Raw genomic sequence first — 22,038 nt, forward strand, 5'->3', positions numbered from 1 at the left:
TAATTCACGATAACAGAGGGAACGCTCATTTTTCACATCATTATTTTCATTTTCATTAAAAAAAAAAATGTTTAAAATTATTACTTTTTGTGCAGATGTGTGAGAAACAAAGTGGTTCCCTTCAGTCTGTAGAATAAAATGTGTATAAATGAAGACAATAACTCTTCTAAAATGATATTTTGACACATTTTTGGCTTTTTGGAGACTATCATTTTACTAAACTGCAAATCTAACGACATTACTTAATGTGTACATTTTTAAAAAGGCCTGTTTAGCTCAATAAACCTTCTTTTCACAGAGCATGTCTGGTGATGGCTCAGCTCCTTGAAGACAGCTCCTTCTGTGAAGAGTTCATTCAGCAGTGTCCCGCTGCCGTCGAGGTTCTCAACCTGGTTGCTCAGGAGTGCAGTCCTGGTGAGTATTTAGTATATATATTTTAGCTTTTAGCAGCTGTTGTGTGTGTGTGTGGATATAAATGATATGAAACCCTTTTTTCCCTAGAATCTCCTACATCTTTTGTGTCCTCTTGTGCAGGAGAGCGACTCGGCATGGTCGAGTCTCAGTGTGAGAGGGTGAGGATGTTGTACCGGGACTGTGCTCGACCTCCTCCTCCACCACTGCAGACAGACAGACGCCAGGTGAGAGAGTTACCTACTGTTACTTTAGTTTTTAATCACAGAAACACAAGGGAATCGCCCGCCCCCAATCATTTATTTTATCATATTTGACCTTCATTTATGGAAGCCCTAACCCCACATTCATTTGGGAATTTTTTTTTTTCTAGTTTTCTGTCTGTTTTTCCTGTTTTTGGAGTAATTTAATGTTCTGTTTTTCCTGCTAATTTTTTTTACTCTGAAAAATAGAAAAAATTAATTACTCAGAAAAACAGAAATGACTAATGACTAATTTCAGCTTCTTAAATGTGAACATTTTCTGGTTTCTTTCCTCCATTTGTCAAATAAATCATTAAAATTGAACAATTTACTCATTTAGTAAAACAAGACACTTAAGAACAGCGATTTTGGAAACACTGGTCCACATTTTTTGGGAGTTTTTGAGAAAATAATTGACAGATGAATCAATTTTGTAAGTAATTGTTGCAGCACAACACAAAAGATAAAATGCAGAATATAAAAGCATCTCCAGTTTTCCCTCGCACTGCCTCCTAATTTTAGTGAACATGAAGAAAAGTTAGATACTGGAGAAATGGCACATTTATCTATCAACTGGTTATGTGCACAAAAACCTTGAAAGACCTTTAAATGTTTTCTAACGTATCGTCTCCTCGTGTCTTTGTCGTCCTCGCTGCACCAGCCTAAGGAGATCACGTGGTGTCCGTCCAGAGTTTTCCCTCCGGTCCGCGCCTGCATGTTCTCGTCCCGCCTGACGTCCGTCACCTTCCTGGCTGATCCGAGCGCTGGAGGAGGTCTTCCCCGAGGCACGTTCATCTACGCCACGTCTGCTGTGCCCATCCAGGTACACACACGCACACGCACGCACACACACACATTTCCTGGTTTGTTTGAACTGGCAAAAAAAGTTGCACTGACTTTGTCGTCGTCCCTCTGCAGGCGCCGTCTTTTTACTGGGAGATAGAGATCGTCTCCTATGGAGACACCGAGGAAGACAGCGGTCCCATCGTGTCCTTTGGTTTTGCCACAGAGGCGGAGAAAAGAGACGGAGCGTGGACCAACCCTGTCGGCACGTGCCTCTTTCACAAGTACGTTCAGCTGCGAATTAGGAATTAGGAAAAAAGCACTAAGTTAGAGGTAGAAATAAACGTATATTATGAGATTGTTTGAACAAAATTCAATATAACATGAGGTTTAATGCTTGCAAATATGCAGATTAACTGAAAAACATACATTGGACGTGGAGTGGGAGGGCCTACAAGCCTGTGTACTTCCTGGAGGAGGAGCTAAACCCGGCAGTTTCAGAAATATGTCGATTTTGCACATTTTGCAGCATTAGCTCTGTGGATAAAACCAAGCAAAAAATTTCTATGTAAACGGAACAATCTCCAAACAAATGGAACCAGGATGTTGTGACTATGAATCGGATCATTTTTCACGAAATCGGCAGCGATAATCGACCCGTTCAGCTGCACAGTCGACCTGAAATCTTTGTTTCCGACTCGAGTTGTTCTCATCTCTGTGCGTCTGTCTCTTGTCTGCGTTAATGTATGTGTGTGTTTCTGTGTGTGTGTGTGTGTCAGTAATGGCAGGGCAGTGCATTACAACGGCTCCAGTCTGCTGCAGTGGAAAAGCGTCCGGCTGGATGTGGCTCTGCTTCCTGGTGAGTTTTGAGACAAACGAGATTATCTGTCTCCTTTTTTTTTTTTAATCGACTGTCTGTGACGTTTCAACAAGTCTACGTAGAAATCCATACAACCGTGCACTGTGGAGACTTTAAAGGTGCAGTGTGTGACATTTAGGAGGCAGAAATTGAATATACAATACTGAGAAATATGTTTCTATAACTATATTCAACCCTTTGAATTTTAATATATAGTTTACACGTTATTTTTAGTAAAAATATTGTACATAATTGTAGATTTTGTGTCATTATATCAGTTATAACTAAGTGGAAGGATGGAAAAAAAGAAAATCTGCTATAAAAATGGGCCAAAAACAAAGAGTATATAAATTATCGGGCAATCGATTGACATAGAAACATTAAAATATCTCTGATATGATCTCTGATGCCACTCATTTTTACACACTGGACGTAAATTTTTCACTAAAAGTGTTTATATATCTTAAGGTGTTGACATATGATTTGAAGATACATCATTAGGATTTTTTAAAAAGTATTTTACGTGTGTGAAAACCCAGGTGACGTCGCTGGAATAGGTTGGGAGCGTTCTGAGGGAACTCCTCCGCCGCCCGGTCAGGCTCCAAAGGGCAGGGTCTACTTCACCTACTGTGGTCAGCGGCTCGGTCCCATTCTGGAGGACGTCGCTGGTGGAATGTGGCCCCTGGTGCACATTCAAAAGAAGGTTGGTTTGTTCTGACTAAAAGAAAGAAAAAAAACCCTTAAATAGAAATTGTCTTAAGTCTAAATGACTTTTTATTTCCCTAGAACTCAAAGATCCGCGCCAACTTCGGGAACCGGCCTTTTGCGTACGCCGAGGGCCAAGCCCACAGGAACGCCGCCGACCTGTGCGTCGACCTCGCCGAGGAAATCAGCGCTAATTTTGAAGCGCTGCCCTTCGCCATGGCGTCGGACAGCGACAACGACGCGGGCGCCAGTGTCACGTCGGACTCCGGCTCCCACGGACCGCCGTGTCGGATCGCCGCGGTCGCTGTTGCCCAGCAACGTACGTTCATCGTTTCCGTGTTCAATTTCCTTTGAAGGTTTTGTATCCTGTGCTGTCCGTCGTTTAACTCCCTGCTATTGTTCACGCAGAGTACAACAGTGACCTGTCGTGCCATTACAAAGTGGAGCTGAGCTACGAGAACCTCGTCACCTCCGGGCCCGACGCTCATCCTCCGCCCATCGCAGACGACGAGAGCGATGACGAGGATGACGACGATGTACCGAGGGTGAGTTAGAGCGATCCAGGACTTCTCCACGGGAGTTTCTCCACTTTGCATGTTTGTATAAAGTGTGTACTCATGTCTTGTGATCAGGAGGACCACTACGCCCTGCTGGTCAAGGCCTGGGAGACCAAAGTGTTTCCCACCATCCGTAGAAGGTTCCGTAACGAGGCCGAGAGGAAATCTGGCCTGGACCAAATCAAAGGAGCTCTGCAGCTTGGTAAAGAATGAAATATCAATTCACTGTTTCAAGCTAAAGACGAATTTATTAGGGTTAAGCCAGTATGATTGATATAATACGATAACATACTCCAAATTAACTATTTTGATGATTGTTTAGTCCATTCACATGTTGAATGTGAATATTTACTGATTTATTTTGTGCCGTATAACAAAGACACAACAAGATACAAGTTTTTGGGAAGCACCGATCAGTGTTTTTCAACATTTTCTGTCGTTTTATTGACCGAACGACCTATCAATGATTTTAAAAAATAGTAAATTATAAAGATAATCTGTAGTTGGAAGTAATCTGTTGTCTCTTGGTCGATTACTGGGATTATGGAAAAAGGAGAACCCTAAAGGTGGAGTTGTCCTGAACTAAAACTGTTTTAAGAAGAAAATAAAGACCTCATAGATTGATAAATGTGAACAATTTCTAATAATCTGATCATGACTTGAAAGAAAAACATTAATCGTAATAGAAGAGAACATTTGAAATGAACAACGATCCTTAAATAACAATGTTTTACAACATTTACTCACATGTATTTTCAATGGAAACAGGAATGGTGGACATCGCCAGACAGACGGTGGAGTTCCTGTACGAAGAGAACGGTGGAATTCCCCGAGACCTTTACCTCCCGACCATCGAGGATATCAAGGACGAGGCCAACAAGTTCACCATCGACAAAGTTCGCAAAGGTACAGAGCTCGCCTCCTGAGCTAAAGACCCTGAAATTCTTTCTCCTAAACTTAAAACAACATAAAGAGCTGAATTAAAGTCTTTGCTTTGTCCGCTCGCTCAGGTTTGACGGTGGTGATCCGCTGCCCTGACAGCAACAACACCAACAGCACGACGGGGGGAACGGCTCTGCCCAAGTTTGCCATCCGGGGCATGTTGAAGACGTTCGGTTTGCACGGGGTGGTGCTGGATGTTGACTCTGTACGTGGAATATTTAAACCGTTCTCGATACGATTCCTCTCTGCTTGTCTTGTCTTTTTCAACATGGTAAAACTCACTTTTTTTTGCGCTTAGGTGAATGAACTCGTACAGGTGGAGACGTACCTGCGCAGCGAGGGCGTGCTGGTCAGATACTGGTATCCTATCGAGATGCTGGAGCGCCCCCCGGCTGGGTCTCGACGCACTGCAGCCAACGGCTTAGTCTCGCTGGACAGCAGTAACATCCAGATTCACAGGTAAACGCGGACGTAGCGACGGCGGTCGAGCGTTGACCTGTGCGCCGTGTACTTCCTGCTCCTGTGTCATAGATCACACATCTGTTTCCTCTGCTCTGCTTCAGGGAGCTGCTTCGCTGTGAGAGCGCCCTCGCTCGGCTGTACTGCCGCATGGCCTTGCTCAACATCTTTGCCCCCAAGAGTCCGCACACCTTCACTCGTCTCTTCCACATACCTGCTGTGCGGGACATCACCCTGGAGCACCTGCAGCTCCTGTCCAATCAGCTGCTGGCTCCGCCCCTTCCTGGTAAGTGTAAATTGGAAATGCGTAAGACCTGGTGTACAAATGAGTGCTGGGCTAACGCTAACGCACAACGCGTTTCCATGACGACGGTCGGAAAAAGAAGTGTGTGACGTCATGTTGACGTGACTCCCCGATTGTTAAAATGAGTCGCTAAAGTAACGCTGAACTTTAAAAACAGAGGCACACATACGCAGTACACAGGTACGCTGGTTATTTGTAGCGCTGCTCTTTTCCTTTAATAAACAGACCACTCCAGTTCGGCTTTAACGGCGCTAAAGGAGCTAACAGAGCTAACTGGTAAACAGTGCCTGGTACCGCAATCAGTCGTCATGTAAAAGAGTCATGCGTTAATGTGCGTAAACGTTGACGCCGCTAACCGCCGCTAACCGCCGCTAACAAGTCCAGCACTAGTAAAAACTGAATAACCATTTTTCCTTCAGTGTGATGAAAATGTGTCTGCTCCCTGTTTCTAAACCGACTGCTCTGGCGTTGTTCCTCCTGCAGATGGCACTATTAGCTCTAGCTCCATCCTGCTGGCCCAGTCACTGCTTCACAACCTCCAGGGCCAAAGCTGCTCCCCCACAGACCTGTTCTATCAGGGAAATGCTCAGCCCATCAGGGAATGGTTGACCGTCGCCATCACCCGTGCCTTGCATCAAGGAGAGGAAAGTTTACTCGAGCTCACCAAGCAAATCTGCTGTTTCCTGCAGGTCAGCTCTTTTGATTCAATCCACTTATCTCTTATCTTAGCAAAGCTGCTAAACTCATTATTAAAAAATTGCGATAACGGTTTTGACAGAACGCGCCAGAGCAGTTTACATCGGAGGAATTCCCCGTCACGGAGTCAAAGGTGAGCATGGACGTCAGCTTCCCCGGCGCCGCGTTTGTCATCGTGTCCTGCAAAGAGGGTCAGCTCGGCTGCCGCAAAGAGTGAGTGACTTTGCCGCACACGGTTAATTTAACGTTTCTTAACCCTCCATCTTTAAAACATTTCTCTTTTCCGTCCTTTCAGCTCGAGCCTGTACAAGGCTCCCTGGGCTCGAGTCATGGTTTATGGCCTGGGTCACAAGGTTCGTAGAAACGGGCAGCTGAATCTGATGGAGGCTGTGTGTTACCCTCTCGATGCTTCTCCTACCAACACAGGCCTTACCCCGCCTCCCACCACTAACCAATACCCTTCTGTGATCATACCCACTGATAAAGTTCACATCAAACTGGGTGAGTAACACTCTCGCTCTTCAAACTTTCTTTAAAAAAAAAAAGGGGATAAAAAAAATCTGATTTTCCTTGATATGACAGGGGTGTCGCCCCCTCCTGGTGCTGTGCTGGTGCTGCATTCCTTGCCTCTTGAGTATCCTCTGGCCATGGCGTTTGCCGAGCAGCTGCTGACGTGGAAGCTGGTCGACGCCAGCGAGCGTTCAGAGGACGAGCTGGACACGGTGCCCACGTCTGTGCTGCTGCAGGTGGTCGAACTACTCGGTAGGTTGACTGTGGGATAACGATAGACACTCGACATCCCATGATTTACTTGACAGAATAACTGTGATTATTATCAGGTATCCCCGAGTCTTTACTCTCTGCGTTGTTGTTTTAGGTGGTTTGCTCTGGTCCACTGACTTGGCTCCCTCCATCAAAGAACTCACCTTTCACTTGTTAGCTGAGGTTTTGCGGAAGATTCACCACCTGGAGCAGCGGAAGAGTCCGGCAGGCCTCTCCAGCTCCATCGCTCTGCTGCTGAACCCCTGCCTCGCCGTGCTCATGGCGCTGCAGACCGAACTGCGCAAACTCTACGACCGGGAGACTCAGGGATGGTCGGCGGGAGGCGCCGGGGGAGGCGGTTCGTCTTCGGGAGGCATCGCTTTGGCCCTGGCCGCCGAGCAGAGTCGGTTTTCCACCTACTTCCACGCTCTGATGGAGGCGTGTCTGGCCGTGGCAGAGGTGACGCTTCCTCTCAACGTCAGCGGCACCTCGGTGGGAGCGCTGTCCTCCACCAGCGCCCCCAACCTCAGCGACTCCTCGTCGTCCTCGTCCTCGTCCCCGGGCCAGACGCCGCAGAGCCCCAGTCTGCTGTCCAAACGCAAGAAGGTGAAGATGAAGCGCGAGAGAGCGGCGGCCGCGGTGGCGGCGGCAGTCTCCGGGAAGCGGGGGAGCGTCGGCGGTGGCGCGCGGCTGTCGGAGAGCGACAGCGCCCTCCTGAACATGGCGGGCAGTAAACCTGAGGACATGCTCTGGTTCCACCGCTGCCTCACTCTCCTCATGATCCTGCGACATCTCGCCAACAAGGACCCGCAGGGTTTGAGCGTGACCAGCGACGCGGTGACGGACGCCTGCCAGGCTCTGGTGGGTCCCACCGCCCACAGTCGCCTGCTGGTGCTCTCGGGTATCCCCACACATCTGGAGGAGAGCGTGGTCCGAAACGCCATCCGCAGGGCCTGCAACGGCCACGGCGGGCTCTTCAAAGACGAGATCTTCATCCCTCTGCAGGAAGAGGACCCCAAGAAGCCCAAAGCTGGAGCTGGTGTTTCTAGCCCTCAGGACGGGAAAGCGGGACCTGAACCCGAGCGCCCTTTCCCCAACAACGGAGGTCCAGAGAGTCCTGACAGCTCCAGCAGCGTGACCCCAGCTCAGAGCGTGAGCGCGTCCGCCTCCACCAGCCAGACCTCCATCTGCAGCTCTGGAGTCTCCCGCACTGCCAGCGAACTCTCAGGCGACCAGGAGATGTTGCCGGTCCCTCCTCTCGCTCCTGCTGCCGCGGGTTCGGCCGTCGCGTCCCCGCAGCAGGGTCCCCAAGACCCGCAGACCGTTTCTAGTCAGGAGAGTCTGGACACGTCGCTGTGCAGCACAGGGAGCCTGGGGAGTCTGGGCAGCCTGGGGGAACCTCTGGACAGCGCCGATACGCCGTCCGTGTCAGACGGGGGCTCCGTGCACACGGTCACCTCATTGGAGAGCAACGCAGTCGTGGCTAGACCCATCAAGGGCTATGCTGTCATTGAGGTGGGTCAATTGTAAACTTAGCAATTAGAGGTCGACCGATTTTAGCCAATTAATCAGCTCCGATGAGACATTTTTTAGGCAGAGGACGATCGGCCAATGCGTCAGCTGTAAAAGCTTCAAACTATTGTTATTCTGAAAACTCACTGTCTTTTAAAAATCCACTATCAGTCGATCTTTTATTACTAATAATAATAGATCTAAGCTGTTGTCGTTTTGTGTGTTTTGTGTGTGTAAATATCAGGTTCGTTCTCGGGCCAAAGTGGAGAAGATCCGTGCCAGTCTCTTTAACAGCAGCGATCTGATTGGTCTGTCCAGTCTGGAAGGTGAAGAGGAGCTCATGGAGCTGACCAATGAGGAGATCCTCACGGCCTCCAGTGTAAACCAAAGCCTGTTTGACACACAGGGAAGCTCCGCCCTTGAAGACTACTTCCTGGACAAATCAGTCAGAAGTCGGTGTTTGATGCTGATTGATATGTTTTTTTTAATTATAATTGTTTTATTTGATGAAAAGTTCTCATCCGAACTCTTTGTTTTCCAGGTGACAAACTGGTGCCTGGAGCGAGAGACGTTCTCACGGACATTTTTAAGAGCTGCGTGCACTCGGAGCAGATGCTGAGCCTCACGCCGGCGAAGCCGGTGAAAGTGTCGGACATCTACCTCAGCAAAGAGCAGATCAACGCGCAGACGCCGGGGAACCTCCTGCATACGTTCTTCACCAACGTTCGACCGCCCAAGAAAGTACTTGAAGACCAGCTTACCCAGGTGTGTAAAAACAGTTGGCGTGCAAATCGCCAAAATGGACGCCAACATTTAAAGTGGCCAACATTTAAAGTGGCCGACTTCCTGTTGAGTTGAGGCCATGGTTACGGTCGACTTTTTTGTTCGTCTTGGTCTGTAACATCTTCCCACCAAGTTTCGGGAAATTCGGTGGAACTCTATGTATGCCGAGGTCATGAGGCACTTCCTGTTTCGAGGCGAATGGTCCAATTTCACCTTAGGGGGGGTGCTATAGAGCCTTTGAGCAACGCACGGGTCTGGGAACTATGCCAATGGCACGTTAACGCCCTCAAAAATTACCGCAAAGCCACAGATATAATGATAATCTGAAGGATTAACGACGGGTTCCTCGCACAAATTTGTGCAAGGAGCCGTTTTGGCCCCTGCCATTGCGAAAAGATGTTTGGTAAATTCATTAAAACTTCATTTTATACATGTTATTTCAAACATAAACATAACATACACATAAATCTTGACTAAAAGTTTGGGAAAATTCAATTCTGCAACTTCATTCTGGGCCCAAATTTGCGTGTTCTTTCAGATTCTAAGGAAGTACGGCACTCCCAAGCCCAATAAGAACAAGTACAGCAAGGCCGGCAAAGAGCAGCATCAAGGCAAAGTAGTGAGCACCAAGAGGCCCATCACCAAACCTGTCACCAAGGAAAAGTCTGTGCTCAACAGCGTCAGGTGAGTCTTTTACCACATTAATGAAGTGGCCGCTGAGTGCGTTTGAAGCTTAAAATAAGCACTTGGTAATTACGTCCAGCGTGATCCAGGCACGAGTTTGAGTGAGCAGTGTTTAACTCTCTGGGTGTCTTCGCCTTTGTCAGGACGGCCCTGAGTGAGAAGAAGACGGTGCTGAAGCCTAAATCTCCAGAGAAATCCAGACCTGATGAGAAAGATGTGGAAAAATCTCCGGCTAAGAAAACTGAAGGTTGGTAGAGTGGAGATCGTACACGACTCCACAACGCGATACACACACGTGATGTCGTGTATTTTGAAATGTTTGATCAAATATCAAAATATTCAGTTATGTCATCCATTTTTTTTTTTTTTTTTTTTCTTCAGTCCCAGAGGAGAAGTTCCTGACGCTGGAAGGTTTCCATAAATTTGCCATTGACCGAGCGAAACAGGACATCCGCAGCGTCTGGAGGGCGATTTTAGCGTGCGGCTTTGACCTCCACTTTGAAAGGTGAGAACGTGACTGCAAACACTTCAAAAAACTACACAAACATTTCACCTTATTTAAAGCGGAACTAGACCGGAAGTTCCAATTAACGCTGTTTTTTAGTGTGTATCTGCGTCATTACCTTGTTCATGAAGCCCTGAAGGTTCTAAACAAACATTTCAGCCACTGCTGAGAACGCTGTGTTTTATTGTAATCTCGGGCTCAGCGAGATCTCTGAAAATCCCGTTATAGTTACGTAAACAGCGGTTCTCCTGAACAGCAGATCGTCCTGCTCCGGGCACTAGTCCGGGCACATCCAGTTGCGTACATTGAACCGCAGAAGAAGAATAACGTCCGTTGTGGAGGTGTTTCACGAGCGACAGTGTCTTCTGACTCTGGGTCAAAGGTTGTCAAAGGGACTGCAGCCACCCTTTTATCCACCGTTCCAGAGGGGGGAGCTGTGCTTCTGTGAGCTGGTGTGCTGAATATGTCACTTCCGGGTTGAGAGAGTTGAGTCTCAAATCTCGCGGCTGGGAAACAGCGTCAGAAAAGAGGATTTCTATCGGCTCGTTTACAGCAATTAGGAGGTTTTTGACCATAAAAACAAGTTAATGTATGTAAGTAGACCTCCATAACTAACATATATGTGCAACAGGACCATTCTATGTGAGCTTTAAGTTGATAAAAAAAAAAAAAGGATTTTAATGCGTTACAATAAACATCCACTAGGAGGTGCCAAAGCACCACAGATGTCATGATGAAGTCAGTTAGCGGAGTATAATCAAGCAGATTTTCTCAAAATTATGGTTCAGAAAATACAGTTTCAGACCTGCTTCTGTTTTTGCAATGAATATTGCCTAATTTTGCTCATTCTTACGCAGAAGTTTTACATTTTTCCTCATGTAATCGGCCTTAATTTAAACTTCTTTTTTTTTTTTCCTTTTTTTTTTTTTTTACTGTTTTTATTCTGCACCAAAACACCAAATCAAATCCTGAAATAGTTGCTTTTTGTACCAGGACCAACTCTGACATTTGACTATTATTTCACTATTACTGCCATTTTATGTCATTTTGAACAGGTAAATCCAATGTGTGTCAAAATGTCATTTAATTCCCGTGCTACCCTTGCTATAAATATATAATATATAATATATATTAACATCTGTTGATTGAAAATTCTGATCTATTCTTGCTGGATTCATAACACCAGTAAACACTGGTCTCTGTCACAAGTCTCAGCTCTTCTTTAATAGAACATGATGTCAATTTTGTACATTATGTTCCCATTCAGAGGAGTGTTTTTAAAAACTGGAACAACAGGGCTGGGACTTTAACAGCTGTTCATATCGATACTAAAACTCACTGGTGTAAACAATTTAGAGGTAAAACAACAGGTGAAACCTGTTCCTGATTCCTAGAATGTGCTGCTTTCAGGCAGCAGCATTTTGGCGTCAACAGGGGCTGGAGTTTCACAGCTGTTAATAACGATACTAAAACTCACAGACGTAAACACTTTAGAGGTTAAAAAACAAACAAAAAAAAAACAGTTTCCCAGCATTTTGTACAGACTGGCGATGCAGAGACTTTCTCTTGTGTCTAATTCTTGACTTGGCATAATGTGTGAGAAGTTCAGCAAAACAGGGTTGCACAACAAATGTGTCGAGCATCAGACTGAAATCAAAAGTTGACACCCAGATTTGTGGCAGTGTTCCAAATGTTGGCCGATTAACAGTAAAGAGTAAAGCTTATAAACAAGCTATATCTCGAATGGCAATACACTCTAAAATAAAAAGCAAAATATACTTGTTATTACCTTTTGTTTTTCAGATTATACCTGTTTTTATTTCTTTGACTTCTTAGAGTTAAATGAAGGATATTCACGTGTGTTAGAGCCAATGAATATTGTGCTGTAACACAAATAATTAGGCTTCAGTTAAAGACGTGTTATATTTACTGTAGTTCACAATTAAATTCAGTGTAATAAATATGATGATTATCAATGCAACGGCCTATAAAACCAGGTAAAGTCATCGCAGGTACCTTAGGTAGGCAGGTATTGATCGAAGATTGAATTAATTGTCAACTATTATAATAATCAATAATTTGGGTTGAAAATAATAGCGGCCCGAGGACTGAGCCTTGTGGGACGCCAAGCACTAGTTCAAACCCAGTCGCTGGGAATAACTGTGTTAGATGGTCAGTCTTTTTTGATTCATTCCAACTTTATTTATAAAGCACTTTAAAGACAACACAGTGGGCCAAAGTGCGGTTAAACAATAATTAAAAAATGAGTGTGTGTTTTAAGAGAGGACTCAAAAACAGGAAGTGAGCAAGGGCAACTCATTGCACAGCTTGGGAGCGATGATGTTTTGAACCAACTGTAGTCGAGTGAGCGAGCGACGTCCGGCTTAAGCCCAACAACACATTTTTAGGATAAGGAGATAAGTAGAGCGAGTGAGAGCTCTCTATGTAACGTCCATATACCTCTTCTTTTTCATCCAGATGCACCTGTATCGACACGCGTCACGCTCAGAAGGCTTCCAGGAAGTGGGGTCTGGAGATGGACGTGGCTTTGGTCCAGTACATCAACAGACTGTGTCGTCACCTGGCCATCACGCCGGCCAGACTCCACCCCCACGAAGTTTACCTGGACCCCGGCGACGCCGCCGATCCTCGCGTGGCCTCTCTGCTCAGTAAGAACCAACTTTATTGTATTGTTCGTGACCCAAAATCCACTTTTGTGTTTCAAAAAGTCATGTAAAATAACACGGTCGCGGGCCGTTGTTGCATAGCCACTGTTTTAGCAGCGAGACGCCATGTTTCTACCGGAGCCTGTAAGGACAAACTCGAGAGAACAAATCAAGCGTCGCTTTACTTGTAGCGGAAGTGTAGCGGAAAAGACGCACTTATACATCTGAATAAATACTAGAACCTCATCTGCTGACACGGAGAAAGACGACGAGGACGACATTTGACCTGCTGAGGACACCGTAGCGCTCAGGGAAGGGAGGGGGAGGGAGCAGAGGAGCAGTTTGTTGTTGTAAATTCCAGCCTCTCCTCTAGATGTCACTATAAACTACTTACTTCACCTTTAATAGACCTAAATACAAACAATAAAAGGTTTAAATACATTAATTTAGGCTACATACATGCATATAAATCATTGTTTTCAAATCAAAAGCACAGTCGTTTGCACGGCGCCAATTGTCTCAAGACACTTCCACTTGAGTCATCCAGGCGTCTATTTGTTTAAAACTAGAGTTTTGCAACTCCATGACCATCATCCGGCTTCATGGGCCTGTACAGCTGTGTGTCATCAGCGTTACAGTGAAAATGTGGCTTGTGGTTTTCCTGATAATATCGCCGATTCCCCGCTTCTTAAAAATGTGAATATTTCCTGGTTTCTTTGCTCCATTTTCACAAATATGTAGTGAATTTAAGTTTGTGGACAAAACAAAATCTTAGATATATATATAGTGCTGTCAAATTATTAAAATATTTAATCGTATTAATGTCATAGTTAACTCGCGATCAATCGCACATTTTTATCGACCGTGTATCGCCCGCAGTGTTGTGAATGAAGAGCCGTTCTTTAACGCAGACAAAGTCCCGTGGTTTAACGTGTTGTTGACGTAACGAGCTAATCCGAGCTGAAGGAGCTAGCGGAGAAGAGAAGCGCACATCGCTCGCCATCCGCTCGAAACGGAACGTTTACTCTTTACTTACGCGAGCCGACCACTCTTTGTCTCTGTTGTTGTTTTGTTTCCGGTCTAACTCGATCCGGTGTGGTGTTGTAGTTCTTCTAACGTTACTAGTTGCTCGGCCAAAAAGAGCGTGCGCGAACGCGTTTAACTGACAGCACTAATGCATATATATATATAGTATAATGATGTAATATATGTGTTGTTTTTTTTGCAGATGTGCCTGCCGAGAGTCTCCGCCTGCGCTTCGCTCTCCTGCAGTCGCTCAACAACACTCTGGAGAGTTTCTTCCTGCCGCTCGTCGAGCTCAGGCAAACCCACACCTACGAGAACAGCATCGCGGCGCTGCTCTGCGAGGCCAAAGGTCAGTGTGTCGGACCAGAGAGGACCCGAGCCGAGTCGCGTTCAAATGCTCGATATCGCCTATTTAAATATCTAAACTGAAGTGAAAGCGTCCGACTCTGATCTTTCAGGTCTAATCTTCTACGACGCTAAAGTCACCGTGATGAACAGAGTCCTGAACGCCACAGTGCAGCGCACGGCTGACCACGCCGCTCCAGAGATCACACTGGACCCTCTGGAGATCGTAGGAGGTCGGGGATTCTCTTTTGCTCACTTTTATACCGATCCACGTCACCTGTACTTGTACTTATATAGTGTGTATATACATTGTGTATTTGCCCGCTCAGGTGAGATCAGATCATCGGAGAACACGTACTTCTGCCAGGCGGCGCGACAGCTCTCCTGCGTGCCGTCGTCGCAGCTCTGCGTGAAACTGGCGAGCGGAGGAGACCCGACCTACGCCTTCAACATCCGCTTCACTGGAGAGGAAGTTCACGGCACGAGTGAGTTAGTTTCTCTATGACATCTCCGCCGCCTAAATCCTGAGTCAGACTCGACACACGGAAGGAGAAACGGAGGTTATCTGTGTGTCAACGCAGCCTTGACATGAGAGCAAAGCATCATTTCTGTCGCTTGACGTTTTTTTCCACCGACCTCACTGTACATTTGGTGGCTCTGCGTCCTCAGGTGGCTCCTTCAGACACTTCCTATGGCAGGTGTGTAAGGAGTTACAGAGTTCTGCTCTCTCACTGCTGCTCCCCTGCCCCAGTGCTGCAGCCAACCGTAACAAGGTAACACACACACACACACACACACACACACACACACACACACACACACACACACACACACACACACACACAGGGGTGGGTCAAAATATCAGTTTTTGGTCATATATCGCCGTCCTTCCTCGTGCTATTCGATATTCAATAAACCAGGGCAAATATTGATGTTGTAAAGGTGCATTAACTCACCAAAAACAACAGAACAGACAAAACATTTGCATTAAAAAAAATATTTTGCAGACTGCAAATGATGTTTTTGTTTTGAAATTATGGTTTGGCGTCATGTGGCGCCACCTACCGCCGTCAATCATTTCAATCGGTAGAGTCTCAGCTGCCGAGCAACCGCGGGTTGCCAGTTACGTCATAAAAACGAAACCTAAAAGATCTCGGTGTTTTGAATTTGAATGTAGTAACCGTTTTTGCCCACATTCTTACATATGGCGCCTTTAATTAGTAAATTAAGACTCTAAAGTCAACAGTCCATGTCAGTTTCACTCTCCAGGGCGTCGCTTCTTCATGTCTCCTTGTGGTGGCGCTGCTGCTGCTCAAATGAACGAGGCTAAAGGTGGCGAAAGCTACGTTAAGAGATGCTCCGTCCACGTTCAATACATAGACTTAATGTCCTACAGATATGGTGATGTAGCACTTTATAGCGCTATATACTGTATGTAGCGACGTCGGGGTGCCAACCTTTGAGTAACATCTCATTGTTTACCAATGCAAGATAAAAATGTAGTTTGGGAAAGACTAGATTTAAAAATTGTTTTTAATTTTCCCCAATTACAACGACTCTATAAGTGGATGTGGATCCTGCAGCCCAGGAGTCACAGGTACCTGCAGAATAGCCGAGGGCACAGAAAGAACAGGACTAATGCACTGATATTTACTGTACATCTCCAATATGAGGAAGTGGGTGTGGGAGCCGCGGTCTGTGGCAGCAAAACAAAAGTTCATGTTTTTTCCAGTCTCCAGGACAAAGGGGAAGTCTTTTTAGTCTTTAAATACAGAATGACATGATTATTGAGAAACGCCGATTCACTCTGACTCATGTTGTGGGTTTTTTTGTGCCTCTCTCTTCAGGGGAAGTACATCCTGACCCCGTGTCCCATCAGCTACGCAGAGGAGCAGTTGCTGCACTTCTTCGGGCAGCTCCTGGGCATCGCCATCCGCGCAGACGTGCCTCTCCCGCTGGACCTTTTAGGCTCGTTCTGGAAAGGTCTGGTCGGCGAGGCCCTGGACCCGGAGCAGGACCTGCAGGAGGCCGACGTCCTCACGCACAACTACGTCAAAAAGTTTGACAATGTAAGGCCTACGTCGTCCTGTAGGTGTTTGGAAATGAATGTGTAGGATTCAACACGGTAAAGAAATGACATCCCGGTCTTAAGATATTGACAATAGGAATATACAGGTTATCCGCGGGGTCTTTAAAAGTCTTAAAAAGTCTTAAATCCAATTTGAATTCTGAAATCCAATTTGAATTTAAGGCCTTAAAATGTCTTAAATTCTCCCAAAATCTCATAAAAGGTCTTGAATACAATTTTGAAAGGTCTTAAAAATCTATTAACGTTACTTTTATTTAAAACATGCATAAACTTCAGTCTCGCTTTGAAATGTTTCTATTTCATGGAACTAAAGTAGTCCACCTGTGCTGCGCGGTGAGAATTCATCGAGCACTAACTAGCTAGCGTGCTGTGCGCGCGCCGCGGCGTGATACAGCTTAGCATAGCAGCGGAGAAAACTTAACGAAAGCCCACAGCGAAGCCCAATTGCAAGTTCTACAATTTGTGGCTCCAATTTTCCTTTTGTGTCTTTTGTACTTTTTTGCCAGTACGGATTTGAAATGTGTCTTAAATTGTATTCATTATGGTCTGAAAAAAGTCTTAAAAAAGTCTTAAATTTGACTTGTTCAAACCTGTAGAGACTCTAAATATAGAAACTCTCCTTTTAACAGGACAACGCTATAGAAGTTCATTATACTCGATGTTTTTCTATCGCTGCGTGAATCAGAACAGTAATAATTAGTGCTGGGCACGTTCCCTAACCTTTACGGGAAGCTGCAGATATGGGTTAAACGCTGAACATGGCTAAACCTAAAAAGCCTCAGTAACCTTCTCAAAAATGTCTCAACCAAAAGTAGAGGGTTTGCATCAGAGATGCCTTGAAATGTAAACATACAGATCATTTTTAGAGATGGGATTTACGCCTCTTTGAGTAATAACACATAAATATTGTCATGCAGGCTGTATGAAGTGATCGATTTGTGACTAACGCAGCGACTGTATTTTAAACGTAAACCCTGCCGCAGGTGGCTGACGACGCGGAGCTGGAGGCTCTTTGTGCCGAGATCTGCTCCCAACATCACTCGGGCGAGAGTCCGGACTCTCCCAGCCGCCCCAGCTGCACCTTCACCTACACCACCATGACCGGTGAGGAGGTGGAGCTCTGTCAGGGAGGACGCAGCCTCACCGTCAGGTACGAGGAACCTCACTCGACGACGACAACGACGACGACGACATGTTTTTTCTCTCTCTCTGGTAACCACGTTGTTGTGTTTTTACATCCTTGAAGCTGGGAGAACAAGGACGTGTACGCGCGGGCGGTGCGGAGCCTTCGTCTCAGGGAGCTGCAGAACGTGGAGTGTATGACGGCGGTGCGAGCGGGGCTGGCCTCCATCATTCCCCTGCAGCTGCTCACCGCGCTCAGCCCCCTGGAGATGGAGCTGCGCACGTGCGGCTTGCCTTACATCAACCTGGAGTTCCTCAAGGTAAAGCTTCGTTCGGAAAAAAACAAAAAACGCGCCGCGTTCGACGTAGACGAGAGTTTCGGTCGCCGTGTAACCTCCTCCGTCCTCCTCGTGCAGGCTCACACCATGTACCAGGTGGGTCTGATGGAGACGGACCAGCACATCGAGTTCTTCTGGACGGCGCTGGAGATGTTCACCCAGGAGGAACTCTGCAAGTTCATCAAGTTCGCGTGCAACCAGGAGCGCATCCCGTTCACCTGCCCGTGCAAGGACGGCGGGCCCGACACCGCCCACGTTCCCCCGTACCCCATGAAGATAGCGCCCCCTGATGGAGCTGCAGGTAATGGCTAAAAAAAAAAGCCTCTCGCGTAAATGAAGTAATCAAAACCAGGGTTTCTCAAAGTGTTGATACCTGAGGCCAGTTTAGGAACCCAACATTGGACTGAGGACCGCCAAAGGGAAAAAACAGAAATAAATCCCATTTGTAATCATTTTAATGACCAGATTGCAGTTCTACAGTTTAGCGTTAACTAATATAAGCGTTAATATAATGTAATTTAAGCATTAATATAATAACACTTTATAATTTACTGGGTAATTACCCAGTATTTTGGCCATTGTTCTAACCTTCTAATTACAGGTTAATACCAAGTAACACATTTCTGTTACCATATATTTACTGGGTAAATAGCTAGTAATTGGGGGCTGTAGCTACCTGCTTATTACCAGCTTATAACACAATAATACACTAAAATTCACCATATAGAAACCAGGTAAATACCCAGTATTTTTGTTTACACTTATTGGTCTGTATCCAGTAATGTCCAATAAACATTTAACAAGACATTCATTCATTAAGGGCCGCCAGAAATGTTTCTGTGGGCCGCCATTGGCCCCCGGGCCCCACTTTGAGAACCAATGATCTAAACGTTAAAAAATATCATTAACGTTAAGAGAAGTTGGACGATCTGACCAAGTGGACACAGTTTGACTCCCCCCAAGATTTGATGCCATTTATTTATTAAAGATTATGTGTGTTCTTTGTGAGCTTTTGCAAAAGAACATGGGTCCCAAAATCGAGCCTTGAGGAACCCCCACAGGAAAGTGGAGCTGAGGGTGAACAATAACGTAGCACACCTTCCTGTTGTTCCCGTTGTTTTCTGATCACGCTATTTTCACGCGGAAACCTGTATGTTCATGGTACAACTGCCGCAGTTGTCAAACTTGCTCAGGTCGTCCAAAAAAACAACAACAATCTTTGTCTCTTATTTCATTTTGATTTTCAAGGAAACGTAAGATTTAACGTGATTTATTATCATTTATTAAAGACAAAGAGAACGGGGCCCGAACTCGAGCCTTGAGGAGTCCCCACAGGAAGTTGGTGCTGATGAACATTTGTAACGACCCGTTTCTTCCCGTTGTTTCAGGTCAGCCGGACTCGCGCTACATTCGCGTGGAAACCTGTATGTTCATGGTGAAACTGCCTCAGTACACCTCACTGGACGTGATGCTGGAGAAGCTGCGATACGCCATCCACTACCGCGAGGATCCTCTCAGCGGCTAACGCGACCTTTTTTTTCGACAACTGCAATGTTCTCTCCCCCCCCCGTTCTACTGGAAACTTCCCTCAGAGACGCAGAACCACAGTCTTTTTTTACGCTCGGCTGCTTCGACGACAAAACCACACATTTAAGTTCATTTTCAGTGGCTGTCGACGTCTTCGTACGGAAGTGTACGACATTCACCCTAAAATCTTGTTCTCCTCAATTGAGGAGATTTTTTTTTTTTTTGGCCTAATTTTTTTAAGTAATTCTTTCTAAATTCCGTTTTTCTCAAAAAATACATCAGACTTGTAGCAACCGAGGTTCTTAAGAAGACTGAAGAAATTGAAAATAGACCAGATTTTTTTTTTTTTTTTTTTTTTTTCGGAAAAAGTGTCCCAATAATTCGAAAAAAATTTGCATTTTTATTTATTTTATATTCAGGGGTGAATGCAGTAAACGTCCGTCGCTTTGCATGTTTAACCCATGCTTGTTTTTAATCGCAGTATGTGCTGTATGCACGTACTTAATTTCACGTATATTTATATATATATATATATATATATATATATATATATATATATGATTGACGCATTTTTTGTTCCCGTTATTTTGACTTTGTTTCGTGGGATCTGAATTAGCACTGACACTGACGACGCGTGTGAGTTCTGGATGCACTGAGTCAGCGGACGACGTTAAAGGTGAAATAACTGACGCAATTTTCTTTCTCTTCTTTTTTTTTTTTTTTTTTTCGCCCGTTCTTTTCGCAAACTTTTACCAGAGTTTAACAAAAAAAAAATGTCAGTCGGGGGGTTCTGTGAATTTAGCCGTCTTTAACCGACGACTGCGTATCAGCACTTTACACGTTTTGAGTCATGATCGCTGAACTCTCGCGGCGTAATAAAACCTCGTCTTTCCTCATCAACGCTTAACCCAGCTGCTTCCCGCTGTCGCCCCCTTGTGTTCAGAGGGGGTGATGTTGTGAAAAAATCATGCCTTTGCTGTATTGTCGGCTGCTGCTGGTTTGTGTGTGAAAATCTTTTTTTTGGGACATTTTGAGACAAAGGTACGACGACTAACGGACAAATTTAAATCTCGTTTACTGCCTGTTTTTTTTTAAAAAACAACAACAATACGACGGCTAAACGGCAAACTATATAAACGGAAAACATTTTATTCAAGTCTGCGAAGAGAGAGAGGGTTATTTATCGCATTTAAAAGAGGAAGTGGGTAATATATTAGTTTATGAAATGGACATTTTTTTGATATTTAAGTAGCTGCGGACGTTTGGACAGGAGGAGACGAGCTGAGTTTTTATTATTCAGGTTTAGGGGGGTTTTTTTGCTACTGAATGTGACGACACACACACACACACACTACAGAAGGGGAGGTGTGTTCTCTTTAAGTTCTGCCTTTTTCTTTAATGAAGAACAAACTGGTTTCTGCTGTTTTGTTTTTTTTATTTTATTTAACCCATTATCAAATGTTTAGCTTTGTAAAAATTAAATTGAGAGGGGGGGAAAAATGTAAATAGTGAACAAAAAAACCGACGTTTGTTTATGTTTCATTCACGTCACCTCATCACCTCGTTTGTTTTTGGTTTGCACTACTTCCCGCAAAGAAAAGAAAACGGAAAAAAAAGAACTCGCTGACGTCTGTCGGATTTCCAGTTTGTTGCGTTTTTTATGATGATTTTTTTTCTCTTTTTCTGTTTTTTGGGAAAAATCTTCACCTTTTTGTCTCGTTGTCGGACGGTGAAGCGTTTTTTTTTTTTTCTTGTGCGAGGAAACATTTTAACTTGGACTGAAGAAAAAAAACGACGGACGTTTGACGCCGCGTGTTTTTTGCCACTCGGCGAGTGGAGAGAAAAAACAAGACAAAAAAACGCTGCTAACAGGGACGACGCTCCTCCTCCTCTTCCTCCTCTTCCTCCTCTTCCTCCTCCTCCTCCTCCTCCTCACACTGCGGGGTTGTAGATAAGGTTAGAAGACAAAAAAAAAGAAGAAAAAAGGACACGTCCGTTACAAAGAGGTGTTGCGATAACGTGTGCTGTACATTTACTTGATATTTATTACAATTATTTATGGTTGCATTAACTTAACTTTTACTGTCTTACCTCTCCGCACATCAGAAAAAAAAACGTAACATATCTAAAAGTGGATTATACAGATGTAAAGAATCAAGATGGCATTTGAGATTTCTGTGTCACAATAAAGAAAATGTCTTCATGTACAAAACTCTGCGTGACTCCTGCTTCACCGCTCACTTTATTAGGTACACGGGGGGTCGTACCTTTGTTCCCCGGGTCCTATGTTCCCCGTTTTCCCAAAAAAGGTCCTATGTTCCCCGGTCACATACAAAGCGGGGAACATAGGACCCGGGGAACATAGGTACGGTCCCGTACACGGGATGCGTCGGTTGGCGTGGTGTATTTTCTTTGCGTCTCGTCGTCTTTGTACGGCGGTTTTAATCAGTGGTTATTTATATAAGTCACAGACTTGTTTTTACCTCCCAAGAATATCTATAATTTTTATCCTGAACATTGCTAGCTAGCTAGCTAGATCAATAGATAACTAGGCATAGATAAATAGGCTAGCTACTTGGCTAGATAACTAGCGATAGATGGATTGATAGGCTAGTTACTTGGCTAGATAACTAGTGATAGATAGGCTAGCTACTTGGCTAGATAACTAGGCATAGATGGATAGATGGGCTAGTTACTTGGCTAGATAGATAGATAGATAGA

At 45.1% G+C, this 22,038-nt stretch overlaps 1 protein-coding gene across 1 annotated transcript in view; it reads left to right on the top strand.

Annotated features, from left to right (window-relative positions):
- The window catches only part of hectd4 (HECT domain E3 ubiquitin protein ligase 4), a gene marked incomplete at both ends in the record, with an annotated part of 44,538 nt that extends 25,223 nt beyond the window's left edge, over positions 1-19,315 (top strand). The window contains 33 exons of the mRNA XM_083905092.1: positions 299-414; positions 535-638; positions 1,315-1,476; positions 1,572-1,720; positions 2,216-2,295; positions 2,835-2,998; positions 3,082-3,319; positions 3,409-3,545; positions 3,633-3,759; positions 4,326-4,463; positions 4,568-4,704; positions 4,798-4,958; positions 5,063-5,244; positions 5,746-5,951; positions 6,041-6,171; positions 6,254-6,459; positions 6,541-6,720; positions 6,836-8,235; positions 8,477-8,684; positions 8,774-8,997; positions 9,554-9,699; positions 9,843-9,946; positions 10,081-10,204; positions 12,683-12,873; positions 14,099-14,245; positions 14,355-14,474; positions 14,571-14,726; positions 14,911-15,014; positions 16,089-16,310; positions 17,314-17,480; positions 17,577-17,772; positions 17,869-18,091; positions 19,179-19,315. Of these exons, the coding sequence (XP_083761218.1) occupies positions 299-414; positions 535-638; positions 1,315-1,476; positions 1,572-1,720; positions 2,216-2,295; positions 2,835-2,998; positions 3,082-3,319; positions 3,409-3,545; positions 3,633-3,759; positions 4,326-4,463; positions 4,568-4,704; positions 4,798-4,958; positions 5,063-5,244; positions 5,746-5,951; positions 6,041-6,171; positions 6,254-6,459; positions 6,541-6,720; positions 6,836-8,235; positions 8,477-8,684; positions 8,774-8,997; positions 9,554-9,699; positions 9,843-9,946; positions 10,081-10,204; positions 12,683-12,873; positions 14,099-14,245; positions 14,355-14,474; positions 14,571-14,726; positions 14,911-15,014; positions 16,089-16,310; positions 17,314-17,480; positions 17,577-17,772; positions 17,869-18,091; positions 19,179-19,315 (6,487 nt within the window). The remainder of the gene's footprint in view (positions 1-298; positions 415-534; positions 639-1,314; positions 1,477-1,571; positions 1,721-2,215; positions 2,296-2,834; positions 2,999-3,081; positions 3,320-3,408; positions 3,546-3,632; positions 3,760-4,325; positions 4,464-4,567; positions 4,705-4,797; positions 4,959-5,062; positions 5,245-5,745; positions 5,952-6,040; positions 6,172-6,253; positions 6,460-6,540; positions 6,721-6,835; positions 8,236-8,476; positions 8,685-8,773; positions 8,998-9,553; positions 9,700-9,842; positions 9,947-10,080; positions 10,205-12,682; positions 12,874-14,098; positions 14,246-14,354; positions 14,475-14,570; positions 14,727-14,910; positions 15,015-16,088; positions 16,311-17,313; positions 17,481-17,576; positions 17,773-17,868; positions 18,092-19,178) is intronic.
- Between the last annotated feature and the right edge of the window lie 2,723 nt (positions 19,316-22,038).

The sequence above is a fragment of the Microchirus variegatus genome (assembly GCF_963457635.1).
Source record: "Microchirus variegatus genome assembly, chromosome: 18".
Classification (NCBI taxonomy): domain Eukaryota; kingdom Metazoa; phylum Chordata; class Actinopteri; order Pleuronectiformes; family Soleidae; genus Microchirus; species Microchirus variegatus.